Source organism: Thermobia domestica, chromosome 8 (assembly GCF_964235325.1).
Source record: "Thermobia domestica chromosome 8, izTheDome1.hap1.1, whole genome shotgun sequence".
Lineage (NCBI taxonomy): Eukaryota > Metazoa > Arthropoda > Insecta > Zygentoma > Lepismatidae > Thermobia > Thermobia domestica.
In genome coordinates, this window is record NC_137461.1 from 10,795,621 (window position 1) to 10,818,828 (window position 23,208).

Sequence of the window (23,208 nt, forward strand, 5' to 3'; positions counted from 1 at the left end):
GCAGCACATTGCTTCTTATAACTACGCCGTTCTAGACTAGGTACTATCTTCTTTGTTATCCAGAGTTGGAAATAGTTAACTGAAATATGAATCCGTTCTGATTGAAATATTTGATGAATTAAGTGGGACCTATCGTAATCTTGTGATAAAACTAAACTCACTTGGGTTTAATCTAAATAGAGACAACTTAAAGTACTACGTAAGATAGTAAATCATGTTATTAGTTACAATTTCTATATAATTTTGTTAAATCATAAAATTGGTAATAATTTGCACTTACGTGAACTCTTTCTTGAATAACGTGAATATCCGCTCATACCTAGGAAAATAGAAGAAACTTTAAAATAAACATATTAGATATCAATTTCCGTAATTCTTTACTTAAACTTAATACTTGTGAAAGGACATTCCCTTTTTATTTGTCTGATTTTAATTTGCATCCACATTACAAAACAAGGACAGTCACTTTTGCATATCGTCTGTTTACTCTGAACTTTGAGCAGTATGTGGATCCAATATCAATACTTTTATATTCATGACACAGTGATTTCCGAAACCTTTGGTAATCATGAGATGCAGTATTTTTTCAGTAGAATCTTAGCATAGATGACTATCCCTTTCCTGATCCTGGCTTTTTGGGCTATTTTTTAGACTTTCAGTCAAGCAGCTACTGTATCGTCACTATTTATCCTAGGATCATGGTTTATACCTCGTTCTCTTTAGAATGGAGCTGGCTTTCAAATGGTACCACTTGCGTGCTCATACCATATACCAGAAGCGGGAAAAATGTCAAAGTGAAAATTTCGGAGGGAAAAATTTTTTTGTCCAAATTTGCCCCCCCCCTGGACTCCTCCTGTGTGATCGTAGCCATCTAAAAAAATCTGAGAAATAGTACTTGGTATACTGAATGGGCGTACCAAATTTCAAGTTTTTATCTTGAATAGTAAGGGCGGGAGAATTTTTATCAAAAATTCCCACAGTGCCCCAAAGTACCGTAAAACACTATGATCTCAGGGGAAAAAAATTCCTGAGACATCCCTAATTGCCCTAGGACTATAATCCGCCAATCATTCTCTTCAGAATAGAACTGTCTTTCAGGCGGTACCATTCATATGTCTCCATCATGTATCTAAGGCGGGAAATTCCTGCAAAAAGGGATTTTTGGGGGCAAAATTTCCCTTTTGTCAAATTTTGCCCCTCTGGACCCCCCTGTTTTTACGCAGAAATCGGAAAAAAACTTCTGGTAAATACTACTCGGTGGAATGAATGTTTGTGCAAAATTTCAATCTTCTACGTTCAAAAATAAGCCCGCCAAAAAATATATATACCGACAATGCCCCATATTTCCCTATATAGAAGTATATTTTTCAAAAATCCCTAAGACGTCCCTAATTACCCTAGAATAATAATTCGACCGTCATTCTCTTCAAAATAAAACGGCCTTTCAGACGGTATGACTCACGTGGTTCTATCATGTATGTGAGGCGGGAAAATGACGAGAAACGGCATTTTGGGGGTAAAAAATCCCTATTTTTACCACTTTTCCCCTCTATTTCCCCCCTGTTTTAGCACTGACATCGGAACAAAAAATCTGGTAAATACCACTCGGTAGACTGAATGTTTGTACAAAATTTCATTCTTCTACGTAGAAAACTAAGCCCGCCAAAAAATATTGAACATAGGCTTAAAAATGAGAAGAGAAATTTTTGACTTCTGACGTCATCACCACCCATGTCTGGACGCAGGACGGTCTGAAACCATATGTAATGTCTTCTACAAGGACTCTGGACTTGGAAAACAAAAAAAAAAAAAAACCGGACGAAAAAGCTCAAATAGAAGAGAAATAACGCAATGTACCATGAAAAGTGCATATGGTACAAATTGTACCATAAGATCCCGAAAGGGCTATACGACTTATTGTTTAGTTGAGAGGCGGCGAACGTTTGATTTTGCTATTATCTTGTATTTGGTCTAATATGTCAAAACATACAGATCCATTTGTTTGAAATTTTTAAATTTGATTATTTTGATGTTGTAATATTCAATATTACCCTGTTAATTTCGGATGCATTCCTGATATATGTTCTATAAGATGAAAGTTAATTTATTATTTAATATTGCCATACACATATCTTCTGCGTCAGGATAGTGTAAGTATATATTCATTTGAAACTCGTAATTTCATCTTCAATCCTAAACTTGCACACGTTTAAAATATCACATACATTCCCTCTACATTCGCTTTCAACGTTAGTGATTTGCTGCTCATATTTAGGTTTTTATAGTTTTTATGGTATGTCGGACTCCTGTGTTATTATCAACGAAAACGGACAAATTGTATCACTTTAGAATAATCAGTTTACACACACAGTTCAGAGCTGAAAAGACATTATCGTGGTATCTGAGATGTGGGTTTTTCCTTAATTTAATTTCGAACTTGTTAATAATGAAGCTTCAATGTTTCCATAGACGTTCAAGTCATCAAACACGAACGAAATATTAAATATTGTTAAAACTACAAATAGTTTCAATTATTATTAACCTAATTTTAATAAGTACTCAGTAAGGACTTAGAAGACTATAAACCGACATACTAGGTTTGTTTAGATTAAAATATATGTACCTGAGAACATGAAGTGCTTTAGTCACGAATCCTTCTTTTCAGAAAACAACACAAACACTTAATTAAGCACTAAATACATAATGGACATACTATATTATATACTTGGTTAATTACGTTTTCAACCCACATACAGTTCGCGCGGAAAGTATTGACGCGTAAAACTTAGCGTCTATCATTTCGCGTTTTTACACACCATCCAAGTATTTCTTTAATGACACCGCGGAAAGTTTTGTCGCTCTCTTGGAAGAAAGACCCACCTGTAGTGTTTCTTTCTGTGTAGTAACAACTTGAAATTTGCTCTGGTGGATCGATGGGATTACTTGACGTGTGCTTGTGCTCTTGGTATTTCGTGTAATTTTGTTGCTGCAATGTGTGTGATGTGATCAGATTTCTTCGTGATAAGATGCCTAATGGAAAGCGTTGAAGCCTAATGAAAATGATGCGGTGACTGCCCTGTTTAATGCTGGTAAAAGTCCTAAGATATGCCTAGGTAAACAAGTTTGAAACTGAGAACAGTATAACGTTCGGTGAAACACTTTAAGGACTAAGGAGAAGTCAATATGCACCGCCCAAGACCAAAGTTTTATAGACCAAGGAAACTGCCTCAAAGAACGCTAAAGATCATGAAAAGTCAGCTGAAGAAGAATCCTTCTTTAGCAGTTAGTGAATTAAATGAAAACAATTCCGCATTGCTTGGGAATGTGTCCCTTCGGACAATGCAATAGAAAAGTCATGATTAGTTAGGGCGACGAAGTTACAGAGCTCACCAAAAATTCCTGCTTGCAGAGGATCATCGTAAGAAAAGACTAGCTTTCTGTATTAAATATGGTATCTGGACTGTTAATGACTGAAAAAAAATATTGTGGATTGATAAAGCCACTTTTTTTCCTATTGGTACTGGTTGCCGACGAATGTACTGTCCTCATATTGCTGATCACACCTTTCTTCAGTGCATTTGTCCATCTGTAAAAACTATGCAAGTATCATGATTTCTTGTTTCTGTAGTAATGATGGTGTAGGAGAGTTAGTTATCCACCCTAACAATCAGTTTTGAGCTATTAATTGGTGCATTGGAATCGTCCTTTGCAAAAAGTGAAGCGTTATTTTTATGCAAGATGAAGCTCCTTGTCATACAGCGAAAAGCGTGGTATCTTGGTTTAAAGATTCTTGTGATACATTTTTTGAAGATTTCCGGGGGCAAAGTCCACACTTCAACCCCATAGAAAAGGTAAGATATATCACAAAGAAACGTTTACAGCGGATGGACATCTCAACATTGTCTCTCCTGGAAGCTGCTATCAGGGAGGTTTGGGAGAATTTACCACTTGCTACCCGCCAAAATGCCGCCTTGAAGCTTCGAGAATGACTGAAATCATGCAAGAGAAAAGAATCCTAACAAAATACTGATTATATTTTCTAATGTGCTCGGCGTCTTTTTATTTATGGTTCTAATTTTAACTTGTGTTGTGTCAATACTTTCCGCGCGAACTGTAGAACAAAAAACAACCAATCATTCTTTGCGAACCTTCGAAAGATATACAAAACAATTTTTAACAGATGTTTGCCAAAATTGAACTTACACTCGCCATGCTCTCAAGTACAGATATTAATTAATTCAATATAGATATTTCTTATTAGGAACTTAGTTTCTGTAAACTTAATTAAATATTTTACGACTGGATTTTGAATATATATGTTGTAGCAGAAAACAATATTGAAACAGCTATTTATTTAGTTTTTATTCGCATTCAAAGTCATTTATAATGTCGTGTTTGTTAGCTATAAATATGAATGATTTTAGATGAGTAGTACTTCAGAACATGTCATGTAATGATACTTTAAATGGTGACTTGTTTCAAGAAAATGAATGAACACCTTACGAATATTTAGATACTTATTCCTCATTTAAAATATATAATAAATGCAGTTTTTGTTATTTAATAAGAATTTGATGGTTTCTATTATTATCGTTAGTTTCCATCTGTACATTCTATACTTTTGTGATTTGGCTATTGAGAGGATTCTAGCATATATGTTTAAAATAATTTACCTTTGCAACGACCTTCACATTCTTCCTTTGTGTTGAATCGATTCTCGTTACCACCATTTCCTCCATACACAAATGCTTTACATTCATGTGTGTTGTAATCGTAATACCATCTTCTCTGAAATTGGTCACCCTGCCCTTTATCAACTGGCTGATTGCATCCGCCACCTAACAAATATGAAATGAATCTTTTAAACAGTATAATACTATTGACGACTTGCTATTAATTTACAGCAACGCTACGAATTAATTATATAATATTGAACTACAGCAATGCTAAAAATATATTATATAATATCGACTAAACACAGCGTTACATTTTTACTATGGATTTATCTATTAATCAGTGTCGCAAGAAACATAATAGTATAAAACTAATTTCAACATCATAACTTCTATTACAAACTATGTTACACAAATTTCTAGAATATTCTACTTCTTTTCCTTCTTATTTAAAAGATGGCATATGCACCAAAAGTATAGCAGATTCTGCCCTAACATCCTCCTCCTCTCTAAAAAAGGTTTAATGATATCCTCAAATAAGTATGTCATTTCGTATTAATAGATCTCTTCCAAAACGTGTACCAATATAGAATAAATCGGTAAGTACAAATATGATCTTATTTGCATAGATAATAACTTGTTAATAGACGATTTCTGCATATAAACATTTCAAAAGTTTCTTTATAGAAACACAGTTCATATTAATAAAAAATTCCAAACCCACAGTATATAAAATATACACTCAAAACTAGATTCAGTTTCAAAAGCATTTCCTATCAACAACTCCCCTCCTATAATTAAAAAGTTATCAAATAAATTTTCAGATTCAAATTTTCAGTTGCAAACCTAACCTAACCTAACCGGTAATAATATATTCATACGTAATATAACCTAACAACAAGTCAGTAAAAGACTGCCTAAATCCTCCTGAACAAGGTCAAGAAACCTCATCCTCATCCCCTGCGATACAGGATAGTTTCTACTAAGAGCGTGCATAAATTCTCCACCATGCCTCAAGCGACACAGGACTTTATCCACCACGCCAGGTAATACAGAACTCTCCACCATGCCTCAAGCGATACAAGACTGTATCCACCACGCAGGCAATACAGAACTCTCCACCATGCCTCAAGCAATACAGCACTGTATCCACCACGCCAGGCAATACAGGACTCTCCAACATTCCTCAAGCGATACGGGACTCTATTCACCAAGCCTGGCAATACAGAACTCTCCACCTTGCCTCAAGCGATACAGCACTGTATCCACCACGCCAGGCAATATAGGACTCTTATTCAATCACTTCACATGAAGCGATACAAGAAATATTCACCACACCCTATACGCTACAGAACATCACTTTGACATCCACCATGGTAAGGTGAACTTGAACTTTATGTTGATTCATGTAGGTTACAAACATTGTGATTTATTCACGTAGCTCAGTCGGTTTTTCTTCTTTCTAATTGAAATAAGAGACACATCTGCTTCTCATTTCTTTTCCCTATCGTCTGTCAGGAACGTAAATTCTTGTATGCGACTGCGCGAAATACTACACTACAGGAATGCTAAAAATTAATTATTCAATATCGACTAAACACAGCATAATACTTTTTAATATGTATTTAACTATTAATCAGTGTGACAAGAAACATATAAGTATAAAACTAATTTCAAAACCACATCTTCTATCTCAAACTATGTTCCAAAAACTTATAAAATGTTTCAACATTCTATTTTTCCTTCTTCTCTAAAAGAAGGCATGTGCACCAAAAGTATAGGAGATACTGCTCTAACATCTACCTAATTATTTTAACGAGGTCGAATTCGTTTACAATATAAAATACACCAAGAGTAATTCCGTACTCACACAAGAAGGTAAACACGAAATGTATACGTTTCTCTAAAAGAGATTAATTCTATTAATGTTGTACTTAACACCTAATAATGATCTCTTTTTTTTACTAAGTTACAAATTATCCAATTATTCTGTTGAATTTTATTTGAATTTCTGTAAGTAATAGTGAGACTTATTTATACTTGCTGGTATCATCACGAGTATGGTTTCATTCACATATTGCAATTAAAAACATATGCAGAACAACAATTCCTCTAGTCACGTTTTTCTATCTCCTCTCACATGAAATATATTACGTTAAAATTGTCGACATCGTCTATTGAATATAAATAAAAAAAACATACTCTTTAAATAAAGTCCCATATTGATCACAGAAGGGTTATTTTACTGGCTTCTAAATAATTTGATTTGGATGCATTTAGAAGTTTCAATTTGTTAAGAAATAAAATCTTTTTAAAATCACGTTGTTCCTTTTGCATTGCATTTTAAAATGAAAACTAACAGGGGTAATTACGTGCTAGTTATAGATAAACATTCGGAACAAAATGTGTATGTTTTAGTAATACATGCAAATGAGATAGAAAGCAACACGTATGCACAAAAATGAATAAAGAACTACAACAAATACTATTTATTTTACCACATTTCTGTCTATTACTGTCTTAATGTTTATTTTGGATGTAAGAGTAAGAGATAGAGCAAAATAATTTTTACCAACATGGAGGCAGTACCTAAAGATTAATCTCAGTTAGATGGAAGCAACTAAAAATGAGCTATGGGGCAGGACATCAATCATTGCTTAGGTGCCGAAAATATACTTAACTTGAATCAACGACCAACATTTAAAAAGTTGGAGTGAATATAGGACCAGCTAAGCATACGATGTACCAAACGTTACGGAGGGAAACCAATATGCATAGAAGTTCTATTAAATTCCACCACTATTATACACAGTTCAACTAACTGATTAGTTGTTGTTTGCAGAAAACTACACTACACTTTGGATCTATGTATTTTTAGCAAACAGAAGCAGTGATAGTTTATAATCGACATAATAAGTGGCAAATTATGGTGATTTATAGGTGATTTTGTGAATAATACTACAAAATTTTAAGAATGTTATTGTCTTCAAAATAGTTACCAAAATCTAATAATATTATCTTTACTGTTAATAGATGGGAGTAATTATATGCTTTATGTGATGAATATACATATTTATACCCACAAACGCCCCTTGTGCCACCAGTGACCCACTTTATTTTTCACTACTTTACATGGGCTATATCATTCATTTAGCCAAAAGCCCGTTGTTCCACTTCAGGCACACTACCCGTTCTCTTGTTGTACGAATTTCGTTCAGTTTTCTTCTCAGGTTTTCGATGTAACACGGTATTGTTCAATGCAGTTGCTAACGAATAAAACTGGTCTTGGGCGTTTGTGGGTTAATAATGTTTGGCGAAATTGAAAACACACTTTCACATAAAATATAAAGGGAGAAACTCAGAATGTAAGTAGCTGGAAAATGGACTTAAAAAGCAAATTAAAGACTTTATCGATATTGGGCGTTATTTTGTTCACATTATAAACACAAAAATACAAATGGATGAAGGAGCTACGATTCAGAGGTTTCGTTTTGACAGGAGGAAATACTACAGTTCTTTCTATGAGATTAGGACAGCAATTGTAAGGAACAAAGTAATATACTGAAAAGAACCTAAAAATCTCAGTGAGATACTCTAGACATATTCACACCTCATCTACCAAGATTCGAGAACTGACATCATTTTGGCGTCAACCTTTGATTTCTACTAGTTTCTAATGGCATTATTCAACTGATAAACCAGCCTACAAAAATACTGATGTAGATTATAAACCCGACAAGTACAGAATGTAAAAGAAGAAAATAGAAGCAGAGCACATGTTCTTAGTTGGTAAAGTAAAGATTTATAATTCTGATCGATTAGGGAATACTTTGAAAATACTCACAAGGAAGGGTCACGCAGTGGCTCCGCTGAGATCCAAACAAGACAATTGTGTTTGCATTTGATATGTTATAACTAGATGAATCCCAAAGTTATACGTGCCACCGGGCGGAATATCGTGAGTTACAACATATTTTGTAATGTAAGAACTACAAAAAAATTACCTGGCAGAATAGTTTGAACCGAGTAATTTGTTCGGAAACGGTTGGGTAAGTGGAAACCTCGGCCAACACGTTTCCCATTATTTTTAACGACAAACTTTTTGTGGTAAAAAACTTTGTCCCAGGGTCCCCAGCAGGGTCCCAGATGGGGTCCAACTCAAAATTTTCAAATGGCAAGGAAAGTTAAGTGGCACATCATTTGAAAGCTGTTGTAAAATGAAAGAAAATGCAGCAAGTCTCGACTCTCTACAACAAACCTGTGCAAAATGGTGACGGGTCAAAGTGTAAACAAAAACTTAATTAAAAAGTCCATGGCCATCCCTATAAATCGGAAACGGTAAGACAAATATGAAAATAGGAAAGGAAGTATGGCATTATTTTCAAAGTACAACGATTTAAGTAAAAACGTCTTGTCCCATGGTCCCCACATGTTTCAAGGTGGGGTCCAACTAAAACGTTTCAAATGGCAAGAGAGGTAGCACATCGTTTGAAAGCTCTTGTTAAGTGAAAGAAGATGAAGCACGTCTTGACTTTCTACGATAACCCTGTCCAACATGCGGAAAGTCAAAACGTAAACAAAAGCTTAATTGAAAATCTGTGGCCACCTTGAATCCAAGATGGTTGCTTAAACCCTATATTGAAAGGATAAGCATACTAAACTGCTGAAGCTATGAAAACCAAATTTGGCATGAATGTTGATTAGTAGGTGACGAAAATATACGAAATGTTCAAAAACGCGACATATTGAGTTCAAAATGCCGCACTATGTATCGAACGTATGTTCAGCTCACATCACTTGTGTTGGAGAAGCGAAATGTGGTATTTACGTTTATGGTTAATAGTAGATATCCACAAAATATCAAAAAGTATAATCTGTAATCCAACATGGCGTGAAAAATGAGCTTGTATATAAATATGTTATGTCTTGGAATATTGTGACATAGCTCGGTGTACTGAAATGACTTACACATGGTTTGGTACTACTCGCCAATCTTGCAAATGATTTTTTTTGTATATCTTATAGTGCTTGAAGTATTGCGATCAAACCAACGAATGACATGCAAATGTAACCATCACGAATACGTTAAATAGAGCCCCCAACCTACTGGTGCAGCAAGTCCTTTATGCGTGAACTACTTATGACAAAATTAGAAAAATATCCGAAGGTATTCAACATTTGTTTAGCAGTATGAGTAGGAAGTCAGAGTTGTGTGTTCATCGCATATTCGTTATATTCAAGTAAATGATGCCGAGAGAACCGTGACAAACGTGCATTAAGAACAAAACATATATGGTGTTGTTACCGAATGAAATAATAGTTGAAGTGAATAGAAATTCAATTCTTCTTTAGTCTTCATATTGTTTCTAAATACATAATAGAGAAAAAAAAGAGATTTAGATTTGTACTGTTATGAATGACATAGGTTTTAAGTGGCCATCTTGGATTCAAGCTGGCCATAGTTTTTCAATTAAGCTTTTGTATACATTTTGACCCGCCGCAATTTTGGACAGGGTTGTAGAAAGTTGAGACTTGCTCCATCTACTTTCATTTAACAAGATCTTGAAAACGATGAGCTACTTAACCCCTCTTGCCATTTGAAACCTTTTAGTTAGACGACCCCACCTGGGACCCTGTGGGGACCCTGGGACAAGACGTTTTAACTTAAATTGTTGTACTTTGAAAATAATGCCACACTCCCTTTTTTATTTTCACATTTGTCTCACCGTTTCAAATTTATAGGGGTGACCATAGACTTTTCAATTGTTTTTGTTTATTTTTTGACCCTCCGCCATTTTGCACAGGGTTGTCGTAGAGAGTCGAGACTTGCTGCATTTTCTTTCATTTTATAACAGCTTTCAAAGGATGTGCTACTTAACCCCCCTTGCCATTTGAAAATTTTGAGTTGGACCCCGTCTGGGACCCTGCGAGGACCCTGGGGCAAACTTTTTTTAATCATAAAAAATGTGTCCTTGAAAATAATGGGATACGTATTGTCCGAGTTTTCCATTTACCCAACCGTTTCCGAACAAATGACTCGGTTCAAACTATTCTTCCAGCTTTTTAGCTTTTGTTGTAACTCACGATATTCCGCCCGGTGGCACGTATAACTTTGGGATTCGTCTAGTTATAACATATCAAATGCAAACACAATTGTCTCGTTCGGATCTCAGCGGAGCCACTGTGTGACCCTTCCTTGTCAGGGTACGTAGTTTAGTGTTTACAGGGACATAAAAAGTAGGAATCGTGTCGCAGTCAATAAATTATATGACTCTTAGTTGCACCGTACAGCTTCTAATTTCTAGAAACTGTGTTTTACTGTCACCTTATAAATTGCTTTGCACGGAAAGAATGGAACATTTGGCTCTACAGTCCAAAACAACCTGTTTAAGTCTGAAAATATTGTTGTGAAAAAATCAAACTCGGAAAAAATTAACATCAAGTCTTACTAGATCAGGGTTTAATAGGTTTCCCTCCCAACGCCTAATGGAAAATCCATTTTCTTAATACATTCGTGGAGTTGTTTTATTTAATCAACTTTTAAACTTATTTTCAGAACAAAAGAGTACCCAAAAATAGAAACCATTCTTGCAGGAACAACTGACAGCATTAATTTCCTTTGTCTGTTTTTTAGGTCAAGGAAAAGTTCTTGAGACATTTTTCTGATATTGTCTTTCTCCACAACTATGCCATCAATTTACATCCCCATAATAATATAATTCAAATCTAGTAACTGATTCATAATCAATTTTATTCTCCCAGATTAGCAAATCTTATTAGATATGCTTGGTAGGAAAGAAGTTAATTGGAAGAAAAACCTTCGACCTTTGAAAATCCTGTAACATTTTCTTTCAAAGATTGCGATTTCTACTAAGTCATTTTGCGATTTCTACTAAGTCATTGCGTGGAGTAAATAATATTTGTCCATCACACACTTTTTAACGGAACGTCATTACGGTAAATTGTTTTCTCAATAAATTAATATTTATAACAATTTAGATTTATAAAATTCTGAAATAAAGAGATGCAAGAGGACTCGCATAACTATCCGGTCTAAGAACTCAGAATAGTGATAGGTACAGAGATTCACTTAAATGCAGCGCCCGTTAAACATAAGTAGAGGAAGGGGTTTTAAATAGTTCTGTAACCTTTTCATAGCAACCCCTGCCGACTATAATTGTCCTTGGCTAAGTTCAGAGCATCTCGAACCGGAATACATTTTTTGCATTTGTAATCAAAATATTTGTTGAACTGTTTGAATGTTGTAATTTTGAAGTTAGAGTCTGATTTAGCTGTCCTGGTGATACGTTTTCTCTTACATTTATTGTTTGTTTTATGTCTATGTTTAAGACCAACTCTAACGGTCAAAGCGTGATTTCTAATCTTAAACTCCGTAAAAAGAAATACGTGTCTATTATTTTATTACCTTCTAGAAGTAGTCAAAATTTCATTGAAATCGGCAATTTATATTTCGTAAACCTCCTTGCTTGTGTCAGTTGCTTGGTGGTTTATTCAATCCTCACTTTACGAAAGGGACATTTTTCCATTTTATGCAGGCAACTGTGTAATATTATCGTAAATGGATAGCGTGTTAGATCCTAAACGAAGGTCGGTTACTTACATTAAGAATACAATTTTGTAAAACACATTACCCGATAGTGACCTAATACAAACAACTTGTCTTTAGTAAAAAAACGTTTGTAATTTTAGTTTGTAACGTAGTATTATACCCCGTACTTACCCTATAAAGTTACGAATGGCGCCTTAATTTTTAATTATGCTTGACATATGCGTGTTATTAATAAAAAAGGAGCGTATGAAGATAGTATTTAGTTGTCTCAGTAGGAGGTTGCTTTATTTTGTTTTGATACAGTATTGAAGTTCTAAATCATGTATGAAACTCAAATCTTTTGATTGGGCCGCAGTGACTCAGTCGTAGAGTGTTCACCTCTGGTAATTGAGGTCCCGGGTTTGATCCCAGACGCCACCAAGTGAACTTTATGGTGGACGAACAGCGTGTGCGTGGGTTTCCTCGGGGCTCTCCAGTTTCATCCCACTTTCCCATTCCACCATAGCATTCATTAATCATCATTACCGTCTCCTTTAGCCTAATCAGCATATCATGGGACGTAAAACTCAAAAATTTCATTTTCATATCTTTCTCTAACAAAATATCGATGAGGGAAAATCTTTCACTTGTTTAGGAATAGTAACATTTGATTAGCGTTATACACCGTACATATAGCTTTATTTTTTAAATGGCGGTACATTGATTTATTTCAAATTTTAAATCTATATGCATCAAACACTTACAATACTGCGTATAATATATAGTGTTGGAACCTAAAGACTGCTAATATACTACGAGTTTTAAGTTTTCAAATATAAAAGTATTTTCAATGTTTAATTAGCTGATCTAAGAACCTAAAGCCAATATAATGTGATGGAAGCTTTGGTGATACTAATTCTTGCAATAGATAAAAACTAACAATCAAAATGTTCTTACATTTTTGAGTATTCACCGATTAAGAAATGAAATCATATCTGATTGTTAAAATGTACATTAAATTACTTACTTACCAGATCGAATCTCTTCATTGTCTTTCCATTATGTAGGAGAGAATTAATATGTTATCAAATAAGAAATATAATGCTATAGCACATTTTTGTACAATTTGAACGAGGCCTTCCCAGAAAAAAATAGAAGAGTTATAAGGTTAATATTGATTTTGAAACCACGCCCTTATTGTCGACTTCATTTTCCTAAGGTTTTCAACAAATTAGTTAACTCTCTGCTATTCTTTAATTTATGTACTTAGTTACAAAGATAAATTGCACTTACCACCACTTATAGAACCAGGATTACGACCTAAAATTAATGAAGTACAAATTAACAATATATATAGAATATTTAAAATGATTAAACATTTTATTATTAGCATATTACGTAACACATTTCTTTTTATTCATGAACTTTTCAACATTTTCAGTGAAATTGGTATGAATTGGATTTCAAACAATCGGAGAAGTACGTGCAACAATTATTGTCATGTGTAATGTGCTTCTGTATTTTGAAGTAACAAGTTTTCTGACTGTCAATAGCAAATAATACACTTCAGAGGAAAACTTAAGATTATTAGAGGAAATTCCTCACTTTGTAACAAAACCTTTGACAATCTTTTAAATTAGACATGAAAGTACTGGAAGAATAGATGTATGTACTAGAAAGGACTAAATTGTGGTGTGCAATATATTGATTTAACCAATATTGTTTTATAAACACTGATTTAAAAATATTTTTGTTCATGTGTAGTAGGTTACAAAATCAAGGTTTGTTTTTTTTAAAAAAATATACTAAAATTAATTTTTCAACATATTACAATAAATATTTCTGCTTCGTAAGTATAGTAACACAGGGTAGAGAAATGATCAAAAGTCGACCAACATTGCATTACTAGAGAAAGAAAGAAATAACAGAGAAGAGAAGCCATCAATGAAACTGAGATATAACAACCGGAATATTCGGGAAGTAAGCCAAATATCGGAGCTATGCAGCAAACGAGGCTACGAATGAAGAATCTTCATAAAATGAACTTTCTATGTGTCCATTTGTGAGTTATTAGAAAATCGTTCTGGAAACCAAGCAAAAACTCTTTGTAGTCCAGTGTAAGAATATACTCGAAGAAATGTAATTTCGGACCTGAATGTCAATTTTGGTAGCTTAAGCTACCGTTGGCTATGAATTCATTGCTCAGCACTGATGCTAAGAAACCTCCTCAGGTCCGAACGGGATCTCACCTAACCCTGAACGAATCGTATGCAACTTGAAAAAATTACGCAAATGATTTGTTATTGAGATGACAGCTTGAAAAACGTGCTCGTGCGAGTGGAAGTAAGTTGTCAATTATAGATGTCCTTGTTAACTTCTTCCGAAAGACAAATTATTACTAACATTTATTAAATGATTGCTAGAAGTAAGTGAAATCCAGGTGAGATGCCATTCGGATATGGGGAGGTTCTTCAGTATCAGTATTGAAGGAATGAATTCATAGCCAGCGGTTGTTCCAGCTACCTTCAGATATAAGAATGTCAACATTTTCCTTATGTGTAAATTTGACATTATAATGTGTTCACAAATGTTTGCTTACTTCATAGTTTGTTACTTAATTATCTAAATAAGAAAGAAGTAGAATAACTGAAACCATACATTGAAATACTTACGAAGCTGAAATACTTACTACTTAAAGGATTTAACTGATTGCCAAGTTAACAAAATATGGGGAAATGGTCATTTACTATTTTTAACGTTCCTTCAAAAAAGTGAACGCAGCCATCTATTGTGAACGCAAAGTGGGTCCATTGGACTATTTAGTATTAATGGTAGAATAATGAACAAAGTGACAGGGTGTTCTCCGAGAAACTTTGCCCTTACTGGGAGCATGTGGTGCAAAAGTAGGAAATGAGGAATCTCACTTCCAAACGTAACGTAGGTAAGATTTTCTCTTATTCAATTTGAAGAATTAAAGAACATTGAAAATGAATATTAATCTTACGTGACTTCATCAAGCACTTAAAATGGGACTATTCATATGGTGCCTTTTGTCAATATTTTTCAACTTAAAGTATCCTTTGCTATGGAAGAACATTCCCAATGTGAGGGTCCATGGTTAAGCCTGGTAGGCTAAAGTAGAGATGGATGGTTCCTGAAAACGTAAACCACTGTTATATTTTGTACAGTTAAACCAGTTTCTAAGAGTTAACCGAAATCGAACTCTACTGTTCCCAAACCGAACAAAAAATTTCCTAAACTGAAACGAACCATTCACATACCAACACGTTCCTAAACCGTACTGAACTCAAGTGTCGTCAAACTGAGTCGAAGAGTTTGAAACGTCGTTTCTTTTCCTATTGGCTAGACAAAACGTAAGCAAATCACGCCCCGTAGCTGTCATTCATAACTTACTTGTAACTTAGTTAGCTGAACGGTGTATGATAATATATTTTTACGTGCTAAAAATTTTTACTTACTAGCGAATTATTTCCACCATTGTGGATCTCAGTCATGTTGAATGTTGTATTGTACTGTACGTTTATACAAGTCTTGATATTGATGCAAATAATAACAATTTACAGAATTATTACATTATGCGGAATTATAGTGTTAATATTAATTTTGTTCCCTTCATTAGGGTTAGAGGCTGATGTATATTTATTTTTAAAAATTAAGGTTTTTCACTGTCGTTTATCTAGGAAACAATATCCTTACGTCCTAGGAAGATGAAGTTTGATAACAGTTAGCCTGTTACTGAAAGAGTTCAGTGCCGTACCATAGAAAATCAGCGCCTGGGGCGTAGGTATACCAGGGATCCTCTATACATATACTCCTAGTTATTATGCTCCCTTTCTTTCTTTCTTCTCCCGAACTTTTCACCCCCTTACTTCGGCGACAGAGGCCGTCGCTCCGATCACCTGTCCCAACGGCACGGTATTGAAAGAGGTGGCAAGACTCAACTTACGATCTAGGATGTGCCCTACCGAAATATCCATGTTTCAGATTCCTGGAAAACTCACCCAAAAATATTTATAGAGATAGTTGGTGAATACTTCAAATTTTATGGCCGTAGTCAAACTGCAGTTATAATTTTTGCGTGAGTATTTTAGGATTCTGAAAATGCATTTTTTTTGGATAGCGCACATATTTGTTCCCAAGTGAAATCTTGACCCGAGTAAAGCACGCCCATCGTTTTGCAGCTATGGACCTTTAAAATTTAGTTTTCCAAGTTTTCGGTAGGTTTAAACTTCGAAAGGAAGCATTTGTGCACCGAGGTTGATCTATACTTTTCATCTGTACTATCATTTTTGATCTATACTATCTTGGTGTCAGGAATCAGCACATAAGCGTTGACTTTTTGTTTTGAAACACCCTGTATATATTTTCCCACAATTATCATAATCTGTATATAAGAAAAAATTGTGACTATAAATGATAGAATTTGTTACATTCATCTTGATATTAATATAGTACAGCGATCCATACAGTATAACGATCACTACAATTAATATCGCGTGTTAAAGTAAATAATCTAATTAAATCGTAGTATTTACCATGCTTTCCAGGCCTCGGAGGATACCCACCTAAAATAAATAAAAAATCTAATTGTAATAAAAATTGAGTCTATAAGCTATAAAATGCTTCATATATTTTGTTGCAAGCTTTCCTCGACACCAAACTCTATGTGATCTGATTCAAAGTAATTGAAATTTAAAATTTATAATGAATATTTCGTTCATGACTTCAGAGAGTACAATCATATTTTGTATGTCAGAGGGAAACAAAACTTTGAATTGTTAATAAAAATGTCTGAATCGGACTATTGATGTAATTTCCTAGTGACTACAATATCACTCTATATCTAGGAAGAAGCTGTCAAGAGAAGTATCACTTTCCAAATTTTGATATGAGTTATTAACAAATATGTAGTGAATTTAGTAAATATGAAAATAGAAATTGAAAAGAAATGCAAATGCGTTCTTAATGATTGGATGAGAAAATTACTTTACACGCAAAATAGTAACAAAGGTTTTATATATAATTCATATATACACATTATTTCATGTGAGTAGTTGTGTTTCATAACGTATTGTGACTTTAATGAACTTGTCATTTAATTACAATTGAGTGTAAAATATATAATTTCAAAGTTTTTACGTTCTGAAATGTTTAAAGAAAAACAACGTTATGTAAAGATATATTCTTTGTACCAAAATACAATTGCATAGAAAGAAATACACCATCGATTTTTCTCTTGACAGTTTTTATAGCTTTCTAAGCACTCCTGGTAGATTCGATTGGATATTCTTTCGGCGTGACAAAATTGCATAAATTTTATTCTTAAACCAAAGAATGCAAAATACAAAATTAATTTTACTAGATATTAATCACTGCAATAGTATAAGGAATCAGAACCTGATCACTTAAATATGATATGCAAAATTAATGACAATGTGTTACAAAATATAGTAGCTGCTTGATGCTTCGGTGTTGTGAGAAGTTCATTCTTCAACCCATTGTGCTCCTACTAAGAAAAAATATTTGCATAAATTTATTTCTTTAACTGAGCAATTTACCAAAGCTAAGAACGATCCTTTTAAGAGTATAAATACCAAATACCAGCAAAGTAATATTTGAAGCTCGATCTTTAGTAACTTTAATTAAATTACATTACTAACTTTGGTTTCGTTTTACTAAATTGGAACACAATACTTGAAACTAAGAAAGCATGAGCATTTTTGTGATACATAATTCCTAAAGTACTTGATTCTCTCAATATTATAAGTTCCTTAAGCGCTCTTAATGGAATTTCGAAAGAATTCCAATAACATGATAGCTTCATAAATAACTTTTTATACGGCATATGTGGTTTCGGTGAACAAACCTTTCATAATGATTGTAGAATTCAACACTACCAAGTAAGTGTAAGGATTATATTAGTGAAAATTTAACGTACTAGAAACATGCTACAGACGAATTACTTACCTCTGAATCCGTAGGCATATAGTCCATGTTTGTAGGCATAAATCCATGACTACATCTATCTATTAGGTGAGTTCTATTCCATTTACTTGTTCTTTTATGAAACCTACCATCTAGGACAGTGGTTTCCAACCCTTATTGAGTGACTACACAGTTTATTTAAAGCACACGATATCAGAACATATATTTGTTTATTTATTAAAGTAACATATAAGTTATAATAGTCTAGCAGTATAGATTTTATGAAGTAGTTTTTGCGTACAGTACTACTGAGCATTGTTGCTGGTACTGGGGGATTGAATGTAACAGCCTGTCTCAAATTTCATATTAACTTCTTTCATATCAGTGACATCCATGTTGATGCCATAAAACGTATTTCTTCTTAAGGGTAGCGTTAATCCTGGAGTTGACGAAATTTTTTAGTGGGTGCAAGGCAAGAGTTAGTTCTTCTATTTCTCCTTAGGTGACAGAATCCCACTGACAGAAAATACAAAAAAAATTGTCTCAGGCCTAAGGAAGCATTCAATTACAGCACACATGTGTTTTGTTTTGTCGATAAACAAATAGCAACTTCTGGATCCATTTCCAGACCGGAAAAGGAAAAACTTTGCCTTTGATGTTTGGGCTGTGTGGCCAACCTGGAGAAGCATACAATCCCTTCAGGACATCAGAATTTCCTTTTTGCAGTTCAAATTTTCCACAACGAAAATAATTGTTTTCATCAATAGTGTGAATGTTCTTCTGAAGTGTGCACAATAACTAAGACCTATTTAACGTCTTCACGGTTATGGCATCAAATGATGTCACAAATTTTTCCGGACAATAATCCGATTTTTTTTTCAGAAAGAATAGTGCGAACTGAAGGTAAGTAAGAACAAGTGCTTCATAATATTGCTTTTACTTACCTGCAGTTCGCAGTCTTCTTCGTGAAAACAAATATTGGATTATTTTCCCGATAAATATATGGTATCATCTGATGCCATATCCGGGAAGAGGTTAATAAGTTAAACAATCTTTCGACACTAAATGAATCGTGTATTACAGCACGCAGATAAGAAAATGACACATGGAACGCAAGGGGTTAACTATTTGTTAAATGCTTTATAATTTTTGATTATGAAAATTGCTACAACATAATTAGGATATACTGGCAAAAGACGTGGCTCGAATTTAATCATTTCTATTATATAATTTGTTAATTTCATGACGTTAAATCATAAATATTTGTTGTTTATCTTCCTGTTCTATAAATTATCTCATACACCTTTGTTGTATAAATTACATGTTTGATTTCTGGTACGAGAACAGTGAACACATGATGATTCTTTGAGTAGAATCTTAACTTGTACGTACATGGTCCATAAAACCACGTGGACTAAAATGTGTACTAAAATATAGTAAAGGAAATCACTATACGATTTATATATACGTGCTTCTCGTATCTGTGATTTAAAAGTATGTTGAGATATTATATTTTACCAACAATCCGTTATACCACACATTTAGAATCATCTGTAACGTTATAGTAATTTTGTCATATTATCGAAAAAATCTATTACAATAAACACACATATATCCAATCATTTTAGGTAATTCTAACAAATCCTTTGTTATTTATTAAAAGCATAGAGTATGTGGCATATATTAATAAAGTCTTTTGAACTACCATAGATATTGGTTACGGAAGTTTTACATTTGGTTAAAATTTTTACCTTGGTTGAAAAGATGAACAAGAAACGACCAAGAACGTATTTAGTTAAAATGAGGCCTAGCCATTGTAACAAATTTGTATATCAATAAATTTATCCTCTTAGTTTATTGTTTCTTAATCATACGTTAATGTGAACTTTTTTGTACAATATATAAACGTGTTTTTACTATCAAAATCAGCCATGTGTTACATATGATGCGTTAAAGAATGAAACTTACCTACGCTCTTCTGTTTAGAAACGGTTGATTGAACACATACAATAAGAATAATAATAATCTTGGAAGAAAGTAATCCAATTACCATCTTCATTGTCGATAAGAATGAATATTATCTAGAATAATTCAAAGAAAATATTATAAGTTTATTACAAAAGTTAGTTACATTATAAAGTAGATGTTAATATGTAAAGTGTTAGTAAGTTTATATATTTACACCTCGGCAATCCATTTTCTTAAAAGTTATTTAGGTAATACAGGAAAGATACATTGATTAGCAAACAACGATCCGTTTTAACACTGGTCATTCAGCCGATATACACAGTTAGTTACTTTCTGGTAAGTTCTGATAACGTACAAGTGCATGGTTTACTATTAAATTATCTTTGTGGTGCAAGTAACCACAATAATGACTTATGTTCTCTCGATTGACATCTGTCTTCAGCCAACTGTATACACTTTTACTTTATATTGTTCACTTTGCAAAATCCATTTGAATACTGTCCTTTTATCGGTGGCAAGATTTTCCTAAAGTTGTGTTTCTACTGGTTTTCGATTATACTTTTGAAAACCAGCTCAGTTTCTTTAATTTGTTCAACAGAATATATCCATCTGTGTACCCTAGACTTAACGACCCTAACATTGCTAAGGAATTGGTTTTAATTATACAGTTTCTCCCTATGAAGTAAAGGGCATTCTACATCTTTGTTCCTGATAGGTTTCAATAATTGCATCATGATTTTACTTTCAAATAGTTCAAGTGTGCGTCTTTCCCTTGAATAAATCGGTCATGTTTAATATTTTAAGCTTCACGTTATTCTTTAGAGTTTTGGAAACAAAACTTTTGGATTGAGAGGGAATTCAACTACTGTATACATTTAATTTCGCCATTGTCAGTTAACATTTGTTTTTTTCGTCAAGCCGGTTATGGTGTCAATGTTACTTATACATATTAGAAAGTGTCCACTTTGCACAAATTTATACTTAGACGTTTTGTGTTCTTTAGTATCAAAATAATTAAAAAGCATCATGTTCCGGATGTTACCATAATCATTGTAGTGTTGAAAGTTTAATTATGCTTTTATTGTTTAGTTTCCGGAAGAGATATTTAATGAGTTGTCCATACGAAGGAACTTTTCTTCAACATTAAAAGAGTAGTTACCAACACATTTCACTCATTAAATATATTTTAAAAGATAAACCATAATCAAAACAATTCTGTTAAATTAAGAAACAAGCACAATAAACATCTCAATAAGTATAGGAAAAATAATTGTGCAAGATAGATTAAATACACTAGACGTAAAGTAAAAAATAATAGGTAAGAATCAAAACCAAGTAAAAACATTGTTATAATACTATAAGAAATTGAAACTTTGGGTCAGGTGGTTGTCATTCGACTACTCGAAGAAGGTAAGTAAGGTTTCGAATTCTGAACATTCGATGCTTTAAATAGCTAGGTTGTACATCACCCAAGACAAAAAAAAACATTTCAGATTCTCAGCTGTTGACATCCGATTAAGAGGCAGAATCATACTACTGTGTCAGAATATCTTCACAGATCTCAGAGAGCACAATGCAATAAAGTTGGCATAGATAGTCTGTTCTCAATTTTATAATGTAAAGATTGACAGCGTTTATAATTGTCTGTTCAAAGGAAACAACAATAATACACTTTCGGAGTGTCAGGGTGATCTATTTCATTGAGGTCTCGAATTGTTGGCGGATTAGTACGTTTGATGCTTAAACTTGGTTAATAGGATGGACAAGCGATAAGGAGATATTGTAGTCATTAGAAATATATCGTTAACAAATCTGTATCAATTAATAATGTGGAAGAAGATACTAAATATGAGCTATAGAGTATGAATCGGGACACAAAATGGTTTCCATTCTAGTAGAAATTTGGGTAAGTCTTCGGTCATAAACTACTAGCATTACACTTACATCGATTAATTCCTTTGCTCAAAGAGAAACTAGAGAGATAACACAGGTGTATCAAAAGTTGATTGCAAAACTGAATCATATATGTCATCTGATCACGGAAATATGAATGCTCCACCATTGTTTTAGTGGGATATACGACTATACATGTTTTATACGTAATTTCAGTACACAGGTTAATAAGTCGCCAAAAATTAGTTTTAAGGTTACAAGACAATTGAACCACTGATTGGAAAAAGGGAATAAGTACAATTTTTTGCGATTTTTACCTGAGATAGCAGATGTGTTCCTTTGAGATAGTTACATCGTTGAGTAGAAAATAGGAATATTTGGGCAACTCTATATGACCAATGTAGAAGACAAAATATCTCGCTGATTAGAAAAAGGGAATAACTACGTTTCTTATTTCCTTCTTACAGTCACTACAGGACATGACTACAACTGTGAGACTGTGTGTAAGTAGACAACCACCAGAGCCCTCTGCTTTCGTTAAGATACTTCGCCTTCTTTTTGCATTGCACAATCTATGGAGAACTTTTTGCCCCAATCAGTTACAGATTTACATGTTTTCAGTGTTACAAGTGGTGGTCAAAACTGCAATCATTCAATGACATGAATGCTTTTCAGCCTGACCGTATCATAACGGTTCCCACTATACACCAATATTTGCCTGTCAGAGGTCACAGTTTTTACCATGTGACCGAAATTTTGCTGTAATCAAACCAGAACTCAAACGACACAATAGCATTTATTTACCAGCACAGTATAACCACATTACGAATGCAACAAATAATGATCCTCCATTTCAGGTTTACGAAGTTGTCAATGAAGAAATCTTAGATTTTAAACATTGGTGGTAACCGCTTTAGAAATCTTTAGGTAGCATTGTGGACAAAACAGTGAAATTCCAAGTAAGTAAATAGAGACACTGTTTACAAAGCAGAATCTCCAGGTTATGTCCAAGCTCATAAGTTTATCAATGGACTAAGAACTGATATTTTTCGATTACTCAAAAGTAATGTCACAAACGTTGCACTGCCAACGTCAAAGGCATACGATTGGCAAGTCTCGATCAATCAGAAAAATATCAACGATTCTTCACAAATCATCAAATACATACCTGACCAATAC

General features: G+C 33.7%; 1 protein-coding gene across 1 annotated transcript in view; it reads right to left on the reverse strand.

Moving 5' to 3' along the window:
• LOC145691544 (carboxypeptidase inhibitor SmCI-like) overlaps positions 1 to 23,208 on the reverse strand; it is a 96,516-nt gene that overhangs the window by 68,661 nt on the left and 4,647 nt on the right. The window contains exons 2-6 of the mRNA XM_081766953.1: positions 20,137 to 20,249; positions 16,779 to 16,808; positions 13,516 to 13,542; positions 4,674 to 4,838; positions 281 to 319 (exon numbers count right to left, since the gene is read on the reverse strand). Coding sequence (XP_081623079.1) covers positions 281 to 319; positions 4,674 to 4,838; positions 13,516 to 13,542; positions 16,779 to 16,808; positions 20,137 to 20,227 — 352 coding nt within the window. The 5' untranslated portion in view covers positions 20,228 to 20,249. The remainder of the gene's footprint in view (positions 1 to 280; positions 320 to 4,673; positions 4,839 to 13,515; positions 13,543 to 16,778; positions 16,809 to 20,136; positions 20,250 to 23,208) is intronic.